Raw genomic sequence first — 14,585 nt, forward strand, 5'->3', positions numbered from 1 at the left:
GAGCACCATAAGAAGCAGAGGGGAGAAAAAAAAAAAGGAAAGTTATGTCTAACAAATGATGCTTTAACTTGCTATTAATAAAATTAGGAATTATTGTTTTTTTTTTTTAGAGTTTTCTTTTGCAGTCCTATATATAGAAAACCCTCAAAACATCAGTCGTTGTGGTGTAAAAAAAAAAAGAAAAGAAAACGACAGCTTCGACGCTACAAGTCTGAACAGGAGCATAACAAGCCCACAACAGGTGAAAAGAGTTCTTCCAATGAAACGACAAGTTTGCTCCCATAGATAAATTAAGTCTTTTAATTCTTGTAATCTACTGCATCTTTTGACAGTGAGTGGGAGGCAGCATTAAGACAGGGGGGGAAAATCAGGAGATGCGCAGGGAACCAAACAGGAAACAATGACGTGCACAGTCATGACTCATCCAACTCATTCTGCTCATGAAACTGCCGATGTGTTCCACAGTCTCATCTTAATGAGCCGTTGAACTGACCGAGGGTTCAGGGAAACTCATAAAGCACCAACACATCCCTTGGTCCATTATGAGTTTCACGGTTACATTAAAGACAAGCTGATTTCAGCTGAGAATAGATAAATCGAGCGGAAGGAGGCGTGTGCAGTTCATGGTACCACAGTAGCACAGTTTCCTCTGAAGTCCGTCTGTTGAGAGTCCCTCTGAAGAATGTTGGGTGCCGAATCTTCCCGAGTAGTCGAACGTCAGTTCCTCCTGGGCATTAATGTCCCGTGCTGCGAACAGCGCCAGCCGTGGGATCACAGAGTGAACACGCACCGGCAGCATGAACAGGTTTGGTGCACAGGAGTGGTTAAGAAAGCGGCCCACGTTTCCCACCAGAGTGGGGTCCACAAATGTCTCAGCAATTGAGTCTGTTCCTGCGTGCTCCCTGACGGCGATGATGTAATTGTTCTCATCAGCTCTCTGGTTGAGCTGTCTCCGTTTGGCCTCTGCCAAACCGATCACCTCCCCCGCGTACTCGCACACAAATGTCCCGCGTGGGATTTCCTCCAATGTTCTAACTCCGCAACCTTTGCTCTCGGTGTGGAAGACCTCCAGCCTGAGTTGAAGCCCCCTCTGCACCACACGATTAGAGCAGGAGTCGCCGCAGGTACAGAGGGCGTTGCATTCAAAGACCGGGGAAGAGTAACCGGAATCAGTTCTGTTGAGGTGCAGCAGCCTGCCATTGCTCTCATAGGCCTGACCGTATGTCTGGAGGCAGCAGCAGCTCTCAGCGTGGCAGGAAGGGGAGTGACAGTAGCATCCTGGAAGGGTTACTTCAGCCGGGTCAATGGAGCATCCTGGTCCCTGAATGTTATCTGAGGAGTACTAAATAAGACAAGAAAAAAAATTAAAGTTGCATCAAAAATTGAATCATATATATATATACTGTATATGACACATTATAGCACCTTGCAAAAATATTGATACTGTTTGAGTTTTTTTTTATACTTGTCCCCACATTACATCCAGACACTTTCCCTAAAGTGAGACTGACAAAAAGTAGTGCATGTTGGTGTCTTTTACATGAGATGTATAAAGGTTTGTTGTTGCAAAATAGCCTGTTAAAAATATCAAGGAAAGCAAAAACTTCTGCAAACAAGTCAGACAGGTTTTAAGCTCAGATATGTTGCTGATGAAGAGATAGGCAGAAACAGAGCAGAATAGTTGTTATGTTTGACACACTTTTCCAGGCAGCTCCTGAGGATGCATTTGTGCATTTAGGCGACGGGAAATAAAGCTGTATATAATTTACCATCAGACCTTTTAAAACCCTATCCCTGCTTCAGCATAGTGTTCCTTGTCTGTAGAAGGAGTCATTAAAGGAATTGAAACCAGTGACTCTTTAGTTATGAAATTATTTAGGAAATTAATAAAGAGCAAGAGAGACGTCTCCCTTTCCTTTTTGGTTGTAGGGGGAGATGATGCAACAGAGACACAAACATCTGGAGGGTACTGCGTCTGGTCAGATGACGTTTTGCTCATTTTCTTTACCTTTAATGCTTCAAACCTCATATTTAGGTTCTTTAATTGAAAACTGTAATGATATTGACTGTTGGTTTATCTCCTGATGGATTGATTTTTTTAACAGCTCAGAGTAAAAGTGTTTCATTTGGAACCCTCTCTTCATCAGCTGGTTTTCCTCAAGGTTGCTCAACTCAGTTTTATTTGTTTCTTGACAAATGAAAAACTGAGACATTAAAATGGCTGATATGTTATCAGCTTTGCAAATGATTCTTTCACATTTAAGCTGTGAAGATAAGGACCATGGCATAGTACCTAATATTTCAACATTTTACAAATGGTGCCTTGCTTCCTTTTTAAATACAAATGTGGATCAGGCAAAATTAATGTATATTGACTCCTCGATCACTCCAGCAGTGACCAAAAGCCAAAGCGTTGAGCTGAAGCCACATCAGAAATATGTGGAAGTGCCTACTGATAATAAATTGAGCTTTGTCCACAAGGCAGAGACACTAACGCACAAAATAAGCACACTAGTGAATGCACTTTTTCCTCTGCACTACTAATGCCAGTCTTGCTTTGCCAGAAGTCTTCTTATCATGTTTTATGGCCTCCATTCTTACGTTGTCCTTTATCGGTTGGCAAATGTCACTTTTAGTCAGAAATAAGGATCGTTTGCAGGACATTCTTGAAGAAAGCAGTAACATCAAAAAGATCCCTCCTGATGGTCTTAGTGACATTTATAATATTAGATCATTTAAAAAGCTAGGGTTATTACATTAAATCCCTACACATCCACTATGTTAGTTGGGTATTATTTTCAAAAGTCACCATCAGGACAGAGATACAAAATGGAAGATGGAGGATTTTTTTCTATGCTGAAAGATTGTTGAGGTTATTGATTTTTTTTAAGTATAACAAACTGTGCATCTAAGAATAATTAGGAAACAGCCAATTATTTGTCTATACAAGCTGCAAAGTGGATATATTTGCAGTGATGATTTACTGACACCTGCCGGTAAATCAATGAATTACAGTTAAATGATCCTTCTGAGCAGTTATCTCTTTGGGATATAATAGGTTTGAACACCCACGAGATTAAAGATACCTTCATTGTTAATTTAAAATAAAATAAAATAACACAGAACTCAGATAATTCAGGGCTGTCATCTCTCACCCATTGGGAGTGAGACTCACCCATCTTCGTGTCTTCACACACTCTCACTCCATATTCTCAATTTCTCACACTAAATAATGACAGATATTAAAACTTAACTCCATTTGACTTATTTATGTATAAAAATACCATATTGATGAAAATCCAGTCCGCGTTTTTAATACAACCTTAGTGCTGACACACAAGGACCATGTTTTGCTCACAGGTTAAATAATTATCAGTCTAATTTAATACTAATTAAACAAACACAAATATTTTAATTCTTAAAGAAAGTTAACAACAACAACAAAAAAAGATAAAGAACCATTGGATATTATTTTTCAAAAGATCAGCCACCAAAGAAAAGACCAACCACATCTAGAGAGGATCTGCAGAACAACTCAGTTATCCAGGATTCATAGAGGAGAAACCACAGGGATGTTCTTCTTTTCTTATTACTTATCTTATTCATTTATCCTTATTTTGGTTGATTGAATATGTTTGGAAACTTTATTTCCATTACACCTTCCAAATGAGACATCCAGAGTAGTGCTGTCTCCTGTCATGGTGATTTAAAAAAAAATAAAATCTACAGCCTCCTAGAAGGCCTGAATTGTTTAGCCGTTTTGTCAATTGTAAGATTGATTGTAACTAATAACATAATGAATTGAGCTTTTTTTTTTTTTTATCTTAGCCAAATATTATTATTCCAAATATTCATACACAGTGTAGTTTGCATGGGTTTTGATTGCAAAGGTTCCTGTATCAGTGCCAGCAACCCAATAGTTTAATTTACTTGAACTGTAGAGAATAATTAACGAGCAAAGTTGTGAAATTCTTAGTTTAAAGTATTTATAAGATGCAAGTGTTTTAGTGGAGCCCTTTCTGCTTTACTTCGATTCTCTAAAAATCACCAGAATGTAGAAAATAATCTATATTGCGAGAAAAATGTTCCACATGACCACAGTCCACTTAATGTTACTCAGTATAATTTATTGTGCTATAAATATTCCACATTTTGCCGCTTTGTTTCAGTTAAATCCTCTGGAAATCTCCAACCTTTAGCTGCACCTATCCTCATCTAATCCTCACAGGGTTTCCTGTCCAAACTATTTCAAAATCTCACCCCAAGGTTTGGTGAAAAGTTGGCAGCCCTGGATTCTACTGTATTCAAACCCCAAGCTAATGTTTTAGGACTTCATATAAAAACAAAACAGGAGCTTTAACACTGTTAGTTGTGGCATTTTGGACAACGACATGATAGTGTCGAATAATAATATAAAATGTATAAAACTACTAATGCTAATTTCAAATAAATTTCTGATTGTTAATTGTTGCTACCTTAAACGCCGGCGATGTCAGAGATTTAGATAAAACAGGAACATCCTCCAAGCCAAAGCTCAGATCCACACCGGTATCGTCATTCATGCTGTGGCCTAGCTGAGGAGAGTAGGACCTCCTGGTTAAAGAGAGGAGTTTACCTGCTGTATGTAAACAAACTCAGAAGCTACGTCAAAAGCTTCCGCTTCCGGTCGCGATATTAGCGACTGTCTCCCCCTAGCGGTAAGATGGAATCACTGCATATCGGAAGCGACAGGATTCTTTAAAAGCGATCATCATTCAATTACAATATACATTTTGACAGTTATTTCCTAATGGGTGTACACTTTAGGTAATGTCTGTCTTAATGCTTTATTTACACTTGTTTTTTTGTTGTTTTTTTTTGTTTGAGCTGCTGCTGATACAAACCAGCTGGAGAAGGAACCTGGAGCTTACCATTTGTTTTTTGAAAGACTGACTTGGAGACTTGTTTCAAGTTGTTTTTAATTGGTTAATTTTGTCACTTAAATAGTCTCTTACTATTGTTTTCGCTAAGTAAAGGGTAGTGTTGTTTTATTTTTTTAATAGAATGCTTTAATTAATTTTGTATTTATCGGTTCTTTGGTTATGTCGTGCATCCCTCGTGGTAGACTTGGGTTATTCCATACCTATTTAAGCAGCCTTTTGTTCTTTGTTTGCAGGTCAGTTTTGTCTGTGTTGAGTTAGTTCAGTTGACCTCAGTTACATTAGGCCCAAATTTGTTATTTATTTTTTGATTTATTCTTACATAAAATCTTTTTTTTTTTTTTTTTTTACTATTTTTGGAAAAATTTAATTAAATTATTTCTACTTTGAACATTTTTTTTGGTCCTTGTTGTCCCTGGTCCCCCACAATGATGCAATATAGATCTACAATCTATTTTGATTTGTAATAGCTAATTTTACATTTCTTTCATGTGATCTAACAAAAGTACTTCTCCTTGTCTTATAAATGACAGAACACCTTTAATGGAGCTACATTAAAACCTTCGAGCACTATTTTTTTGTGGAAGTTATTCTATAAGAGATACAATTTCCGTTATTCTCAGTCTTAATCATCTTTTTCTGACTGGTTTAAAAAACAAACAAAAAACCCTCACAATAATCCACAAAGCTAGTGAGTGTAAATACTTAAAGAAAAGCCACATATAATACGATGCTTTACGACTAGAATATGGTAAATAACTAATTGCACTGTTAAAACAAACCACTACATATTTTATATAAGGGGGTTATACCCCAAAATATGATTATTGCAATGCATTTATATACAACCAATAAATTAGATATGTTTCATCCATAAATTTTATTGTATGATCTACTTTGTCCAAAAGACACTAAAAGTCCCCACATGAGGGAAGAGCTACAAAAAGAAATAATGAATGAAGCTTCCCACACAATGCTGTATTTGGGCACATCAGATGAAAATGGAGAGGATGGAGAAAATTGACTCAAAGTTTCATGTGGAAATCATGGTTTATGAATCTGGAGGAAGAGTGGGGAGGTACATAATCCATGTTTCCTGGAGTTCTGTGCAAAGTTCTTACAGTCAGCAAAAACGTCTGCTGAAAAAAAAAAAAAATAGAAGTGCGGCTGATTTTAGTTTCCAGCAGGATTTTGTTGCTGCCAAAGGTAGCAAAAAGCTTATTTCAAGACCAGGTGCCAGTTTGCTGTGTTGAACACAAGACTGACCTGAACCCCATGAATGACTGGAGCATTGTCAGGAGGAAGCTGAGAGACCAGAGCTAACAATGCAGATGATCCGAAGGCAACAGGCTGATCACCTCCATCCTTCACCACAATTAATAAAAAATGATAATAATAGTAAAAATAACCCTTATTGTCCCACAACAGGGAAATTAAGGAAAACAATACAATATATATATATATATATATATATATATATATATATATATATATATATATATATATATATATATAAAAGTATTGATACAGTTATTCATACAAACTAGGCCCAGCCAATAATGGTGTACAAAGAAATCTTATGTCGACTGAATTTCATCCAACATAAATATAATTTTAAAAAATGGGACATTGATTTTCTTTATTTTCTTTTTTAGGTGTAATGTAAGTAAAAAATAACAGTGCTTTATGTCCAGTTTACTATAAACGGCTCCATTTGAATAAATTGAAGCCCCTAGCTATTGTAACTAGCTCTTGCTCCTTTACCTTTCATGGGGTCAATGGTAAGACCAGCCTTTAATTCATATCGTTGTGCAGTGAAAATAAACAGGAATGATGCAGTTAAGAGCCTCACTGCCTAAAGAACAACAGGAAGCATAGAGGCTCCTGTTCCAACCTACTTCTTTTAAATTTTTGCTGTATTTGGACAGCACTTATCATAGCAAACACAGGCGCACCTTTGGTTTGGCTTAAGAGTTCCTAACAATGGGAAAATGGGACGGGCCCGTCCGACCAGTCTTTATTCAGTAATTTCTCTTCTAATTTAAAATGTTGTTTTTTCATTATTTCTGTACTGTTAATGCAGATTGAAACTTTTTTCTAAGTTTCAGAAGACTTCTCAGAGCTGCAGAAAAAGTTGATTCATCATAAAATGGTTGTATTTCTTTATTTTAAACACTAGGGGGCATGCTTAATACAGCAGAAGAAATAATGGGATTTATTTTCTTATCATTGACATTACAATGTAATGTATCAGAAAGATATCATTATGGACTTTTTGGCCTCCCTCAAAAGAAAAGATCAGTAAAACAAAGAATAGAAATAAAACATAACCATATTAAGACTTTACATTAACTGTCATTAATTTTAGCTACCTGTCTTATGCCTAATGCGACATTTACACTAACTATAAACAGTATATTCTTAGCCCAAACCTCAACCTTAAACTAATCATCATGATACCTTTAAACTTACCCCCTGGTTTTAACCAGGATTTTGCCACATTAGGACCATTAGGTCCATTCCATGTATCTTCAGAAGTCAAAATATTTAGCTTCCACATCATAATTTTCAAACAAAATGCCTCAGAAAGTCAGAAATATAAGCCAGAAAGTTGGTGTATTGGAATGCCTGACCTGTTCATTAAAAGGGGGATGCTATTCGCTTTAACTTTAGTTAAACTTGCTGCTTTTATTGGAGCATCAGTCGTCTAAGTCCTCATTAGATCATACCAGAAAAAGTCCTAAATAGATAACACATGGACATACGCAAACACACAAAGTGCAGTGTGAACTGTTTGCATTTAGCTCTTTCTTAACCTGACTAGAGGAAGGAGATCCTTTTTCCGTGTGAGTTGGGGATGTCTGACTTAAGTTGACTGTAAAAAGGCAGTTTAGGAACATAAGGAACAACCATATCTCTGATAGAAGATGGAGTTTGGCCATTTAAAGTTTCATGTGTGAGAAGGAGGATTTTAAATTCTTTTCTGGATTTAACAGGAAGCCAATGAAGAGAGGCTAGGGTAGGAGAGATATGATCTCTCCTATCCTAGCTCTCTTAATTATCTGCATATAACTGTATTTTAATATTTGGCCACACATTTGGTAAATTATTTAAACAAAGAATGAATAAAATCAGTCTTATTATCGAGCCTTGTGGGACTCAAACAGCAATTATAATTTTGGAAATTTGCTAATTTTAGAAATGTCATGATCACAATTTTGAATTTTGACAAAGAATAGCTCTTTAAACATTATACTTTAAAGCAACACTAATGACTATTATCTAAGGTAAATAATATAGATTGTAGCTCAGCTAACATCTATTTAGAATAGAACATTGAATAAACATTTTTATATGTGCTCTACAGCAACACCGTGTAACTTTTAGCTTCTAGGCCATTGGACCTTTGCTTTTTTCTCCATCTGTGTTTTTGAATCTGATAGCAGACCACTTAAGACCAGCAGATTGAGAAGTCATGGAGTTACTTGTAAAAAAGACAAATCCACATCCTGTCAAGGCTCAGAACTGAATACCCAGTATTTAAGGCAGACAGAAAGTTAGATGTCTCAAAAAGTGTTTATTTGAAAATGACGGATTGGGAGTGGGCAGCTCGGGCTTCTAAGGCAGGAACCTCTGCAGGAGGAAAACATAGGTTAGTGACCACATTAATCTGACGAAGGATGATTACGAACGTGTGAGTCACTAACCTGGTCTTAAAGTTCACTCTGTGCCCAGAAGAAGAAGTGGATTCTGCCTGCATGGCTGCCAGCACGACGCGAAAAACACTGCCCAGAGAGGGTCAGATGCTGAGGCCTTGAAGGCAGCAGAACTGACAAGAGATCAGATCCAAGCAGATGAAGGAAGGCAGGACAATACAGACGGCGAAGTCAAAGCTTATGTCGAAGAGGTTCAGGAGTCCAGGCCAAAAGATCAGAGATCCTAAGAGGTACCGAAGGGAAATCCAGGTCAGTGTCAGGAAGCAGATCAAGGTACAGTCAACAGTTGAATCCAGCAGGAGTCCGAAGACAGCTCAGGAAAACATCAGAACAAAAAACGGCAGGCTTAGAGGTCCAAAGGCAGTACAGGTCAGTCCAATCAGAAAGCAATCAGGTACGCTAGATTACTCTCACCTAATGGTGCGTTCACACCGGACGCAGCTGGCGTGACAGAAGCAGCGAGTTTACATGCAAAGTCAATGATTGATGCGCGTCAAGGCGCAGCAAAAGGTCCCGCGGCGTGTTTTGAGCAGCAGGAGCAGCGCGTCCGAGCAGCTGAAGCAGCGCGTCGGGCGCGTTTAAGCATCTGACGCGCGTGGCGCACCGCAAACGCGCTGCTGCTCGAGATGGAAAAATTGAATTTTTGCTGCTCGACGCACCGCGTCAACCAATCAGAGAAGCTGATCTGGGAGCTGGCAGAGAGAGAGAGACACAGCGCTGATGATCAGAGCACTATGATCACTCCTCTGAAACAGTTTATTAATGCCTAAATTTACTTAAAATGCAGAAATCTGCCGGCAGAATTTGTCCGCTTTTATTATCCTGCTGCCTGCAGTTTGGATTATTTAGATGAAAAACACCTACCAGCTGCCGCGGTGAACCGCGAGGAGGCGACCCGGCCAGAGGCTGCTGATGAAGGGATTCCTACTGTCGGCGCACGGCTGGTATGTGGGGGTCTGAGCGGCTCCGACGGAAAAAATATTGCAAGGCAGGATGATGATCTGAATGAACTGACTGCACTGATTACGTTTTCATGTGTATTTTCTCACTTAAAAACATATTAAAACTACTTTATTCCCACTGATCACAGCAAATATAGGTGCAAGGCAGAGAAAGGATAGTGAAGCTCCGCCCAACGCGCGTCAGACACACTTTTGCACCGCGCAGCCAGAGCAGCAAAGCTGCTTCAGCCGCGCGTCAGAACTAACTGGTACAAGCAGCAAAAATGAAGCAGCAGACGCGATTTTGCTGCTTTTGCTGCGTCCGGTGTGAACGTAGCATGCGGCTCGAATAATGCGGCTTAGTTGACTGGAAGCAGGCAGGTTAAACAGAGACCGGAGCATGTGACACAGATAAATGGTGATGAGAAACTGGGCAGAGCTTGGCAGGTGAATGGAATGAACAACATTCCTCAGCAACAAAATCATGACACATCCACCCCGTTAGATTAAACCCTACATCAGTGAACCAAAAATATCTCTAAACAGGTAGCTGTCATATCTGTTTTTTTGCTTCACAACAGCTTCTAGCTTTGTTGGCCCTCCTGGTCTTCAGTGATTAATCTGACCCTCTTTTTTTAAAGGAAAAGTCCAGTCACATTCAGAATACAAACTTCTGAAGGTACTTTAAGTATAAAATTATTGGGCCACAACATGCATTATTATTCAACTGCATTAACTTACTCATTGAGTCCTATTGCTTGGTCTCACAATGCTTTTGGGCCTACATTAATATATAAGGTAGTTAGGTCACACAACCTCCTGATTTTTGCTTGAGCCTCATCCCCTCGATTTACTCAACTAGATTTGTCTGATTGAAGAAAGTAAAAGGCTTTAAATATTTTTTTCTGTGTTTATTACACTGTGTACAACATGTAAACATGTAGTTATTGTGGAAAATGTGCCCTACATTTTATCTAGAGCTTGTTTTGTAATTATTGCAATATTAAAACGCTGGGTAAATGTGGTCAAACATCCCTGTTTTTGAAAGGAATGTCTTGAGAGGAATTTTTCCCAATATAACTTTAAACAAATGATTTACACATTCTAGCCCTTAGCCTTATATTGGATTATATATATTATTGTGTTATTACTAGTGCTGTCAAAATTATCGCGTTATTATCGCGTTAACGCGAGGCCATTTTAACGCCGATAATTTTTTAACGTGAGATTAACGCTATGGGGTTTTATGGTACAATTTTCCAAGTACATCCCGCTGCAGCCTGCGGGAAGGCGGGGCTATTTTCCCCCAGTGTATGCATTTCTCATAGGCTTCGAGAGCGGACCTCCTCAAGGGAAAAAGACGCTCATACACTGGGTGACGCTAGTGCCTTTTCTTTAAGCCCCACCACCAACAAACAAGTTGAGTGTCTGGTAACTAGTAGCAACCTGAAATACGCTGAGAAAACAGATTACTGAGGTGAAATGGAATCTGCTATGGCACTCTTGCCGTCTGTGTACGCCACAGGTCGGTATCGTGTGTGTGTGTGTGTGTGTGGGTGGGTGGGTGCTTGTGTGTGTGTTCTCATTTTTGTTAAGAGGCTGAAAAGTAACTTTCTAGAGTATAGACTACCTCCATCTAGTGATGTCGGTCTATTGATTTTGATGTATTGATTGAAAATTGTTCATTATTACCTTGGTTAATTAACATCTAATGTTAACTCTACTGCATTTTATAGCAGTAGGGTAAAATGCTTGTCTTTGTTCAAAAGACTGTATTAACTGTAAAGACTGTCTTTTACATCAGCCTGTTTTCAGGGCCTTTTTTTGCCTACGTATTTGTTATTTTTGGCATAAATCAGTATCTGTGACCTGTTTTCATTTTAAAAAAAGAACATTGGCACAAACCTAGCCTGTATGTATTTTTTTGTATGTCATCGAGAGTATTTCAATGATTTTCAATCAGGAAAAAAATGTGCGATTAAAATGCGATTAATCGCGAGTTAACTCAGGCATTGATGCGATTAATCGCGATTAAAAAAATTTAATCGATTGACAGCACTAGTTATTACCTAATATACAAAGATATATTGCCATATCTAATGATTTTAATTTATTCATAATGATTTCTAACCACCTTCAACACTCAGTATTTTTCCCTTAGGACAGAAAGAAGGGCTTTCTAACATGTCTGCAACACAACAGAAATGTTGTGCATGTCTGCCCTTTGTCTTGGCTATTGATAAGGAAATATTCCTATCAATTCAGTAGTCAAAGCAGGTGTGGGGGATCCTTGGAGGGGCATTTGCATTGCATTGCTCTGGAACAGGTTTTAATGTACAGGAATGTAAGTTGTGGCTGTAAATTTGAGGCTACTTGCAGTCCTATTTTGAATATAATCAGAGTTTACAATTGGTCGGCCACACGGTTTTGTGTGACCAGTGAAATGTGTGAATAGATCACTTCAGTGCAATGTGTAAAACACGTCAAATTAAAATCAGTCTCTCCAGTACCCCATCTTTTCCTGCAGGTTATCTCGTATCTAATTAGTATGTGTACTATTTATATATACATTTGTTTAAATTTTATTTTTTTCCATTTCAGAATGCTAGGAGCAAGGAAAGATCCTCGGTACAGTGTGCAGGATATGATTGTAATCATCCAAGATGGAGAGAGTGATGTGACGTACCGTTTGATGACACTGATGTGAGTGGAGAGGAGTCAGACAATGATCATTGCGTGGACAAAGAGAAACCAAGAGCCCTCTGAAGGCGCAACCAATGTGGTCATTGATCCCCCAAAAAATGAACGCATCATGCCCTGTGACAGATATCGCTGGCAAAAGAGGACTTTATCAGTCCAAATACTGATTTTTCTGGTCCACCTGTCACAGACAATGTAACTTTCCTCCAAACACCACTGCAATACTTCCACTATTTTGTGTCAGAAGACATGATTCAATCTCTGGCTACAAGTACAATTGAGTACAGCGTTCATAATGATGGAAGATCTGTTAACACTAATACAAAGGAAATACAGAAAATGTTGGGCATGTATCTAAGGATGGGCTTGGTACTAATGCCTGGAAGCCATATGTACTGGGAGACAGATACACGGCACCCCCTTATTGCTGATATGATGCCACGCAATAGATTCCAATCTCTGTTGACAAAATGACATTTTATGAAAAATTTGACAGTGTCAGAGATTGAAAAGGACAAACTCTGGAAACTCAGACCATTGCTTGAATCATTCAGCGACAAATGCCTGCCGTTGGTTCCAGAAGAGCACAATTCTGTGGATGAAATGATGATTCCTTTCAAAGGGAAGTTCAGCAGCATCAAGCTGTAAATGGGTGAGAGCTGGAATCTCTGGCATGATGCTTGAATTTAATGTTTACAAGGGCAGCAAGAATGGAATACGTGTCAAATCTGAACTTAGATTATCAGGTGATGTTGTGTTGAAGCTTGCCTCCACACTTCCAAATGGTCAGAACTACAAGATCTAGGCAGACAACTACTTCACCTCTTTCCCACTGGTAGTGAAGGTCCTTGAGCATGGAATCCATTATGTGGGTACAGCCTGGCAGGTTCGGATTCCCAACTGCAACCTTGAAGATGAGAAGAGCTTGAAGAAGAAGGGTAGAGGAAGCTTTGACCAAAGAGTGTAGGGGGACACACAACATCTGCGTTGTGAAATGGTATGACAACAGGGCAGTCACACTTGTGTCATCCTTCACTGGACCAGAACCTGTGCAGGAGATTCAGCACTGAGACAAAGCCACCAAAACCTACATTGACGTTGAAAGACCTTACAGTGTGGCTACCTACATGCACATCTTCTGGCACACCATCACCCTTGCTGTCGTCAACGCCTGGCTCCTCTACAAACGGCATTGCCAAGGTCTTGCAATGCCAAAGAAGGAGATGCTAAACATGAGAAAGTCCCAAATTGTCCTTCTCAAAAAAATCATGTGCATACCCCCCACTCGATGTGTGCCAGGACCTCAGTGGACATTTTTCCACGAAGGTCAAGAGAGGGTGCTGCTGACATTGCAGTAAAGGGTATTTGAATACCCAGTGCAGCAAGTGCGATGTTCGCCTCTATTTTTAGAGGGCAAGAACTGTTTTTGGGACTATCATAAATAAAAAATTATCTTTGATGGAATAAATAAATAACAAAAAAAAAAATTCATAACAACATGACTGAGATTATTTTTCATGTTATGCTATTGTGGGACAAAAACAGAACCCTGCAAATGAATCCATAGTTCTGTATTGTTCTTCTGACAGTGAGTACGAACACAGGTAATTCTGCTCCCCATTTAGCCCAATGTTGTAATATTACATTTCTGTAAAAACTTACTAAAACATAAATTTTTTGAAAAAACATAATTTTCAGCTTCAAAGGCCTCCTACAACAACATCTGAATGGTTGAAATTTTGTTGTTGTTGTATTTTTATATATTTGGGTTTTACAGGACTTTGACTTTGTACTTGCAACAGACAGAAGAGTGATACTTATTCTCTTTTGTGGAGTGCCTTTGGAGAACTTCTATTGGCATACTTGTTACTTGAAGTTTCATGTCAAAAGAAACACAAAGCTGAACTCTTTACTACAGTTGGCTGGGGAGATAATGAACCCGGAGCTCAGCAGTGCATATTCTCTGGAGATACTGTATTATAAACAACTGCCCTGTGCTGCGCCTTATGCTGTGCTGATGGACTTGGCCTTAAATTGGCTCTGATGCTTCTCCCAGACTGCTGGGAGGGAGCTGTGTGGAGGCCTCTAAGAAGCTCTCTGGTTTGGTCTGACAGTGGCGAACAAAGGGAATTTCAAAGGTTTTCCTTGTCTGCCTTGTCAACTTCAAGACACCTAATGATGTTGAAGTGACCTGGAAAATCCCAGAGGAGTTGCTACAAGGATTGGCCATGTAATCGGACTGGGAGACAGACGTGTAAATTACTTGAAAATCCAACTTCAGCATTCACATACACTGCAGGGGTCAGCAC

General features: G+C 39.0%; 1 protein-coding gene across 1 annotated transcript; it reads right to left on the reverse strand.

Moving 5' to 3' along the window:
• Window positions 1–280: 280 nt before the first annotated feature.
• setmar (SET domain and mariner transposase fusion gene) lies at window positions 281–4,648 on the reverse strand. The gene is made up of 2 exons (XM_038285211.1): window positions 4,476–4,648; window positions 281–1,342 (listed from the first exon to the last, which is right to left on the reverse strand). The coding sequence occupies exons 1-2, from the start codon at window positions 4,560–4,562 to the stop codon at window positions 578–580; spliced, it is 852 nt and encodes a 283-aa protein (XP_038141139.1). The 5' UTR covers window positions 4,563–4,648; the 3' UTR covers window positions 281–577.
• Between the last annotated feature and the right edge of the window lie 9,937 nt (window positions 4,649–14,585).

This window comes from Cyprinodon tularosa, unplaced genomic scaffold (assembly GCF_016077235.1).
Source record: "Cyprinodon tularosa strain WSP-4 unplaced genomic scaffold, ASM1607723v1 ctg209, whole genome shotgun sequence".
In the NCBI taxonomy this organism is placed as follows: Eukaryota; Metazoa; Chordata; class Actinopteri; order Cyprinodontiformes; family Cyprinodontidae; genus Cyprinodon; species Cyprinodon tularosa.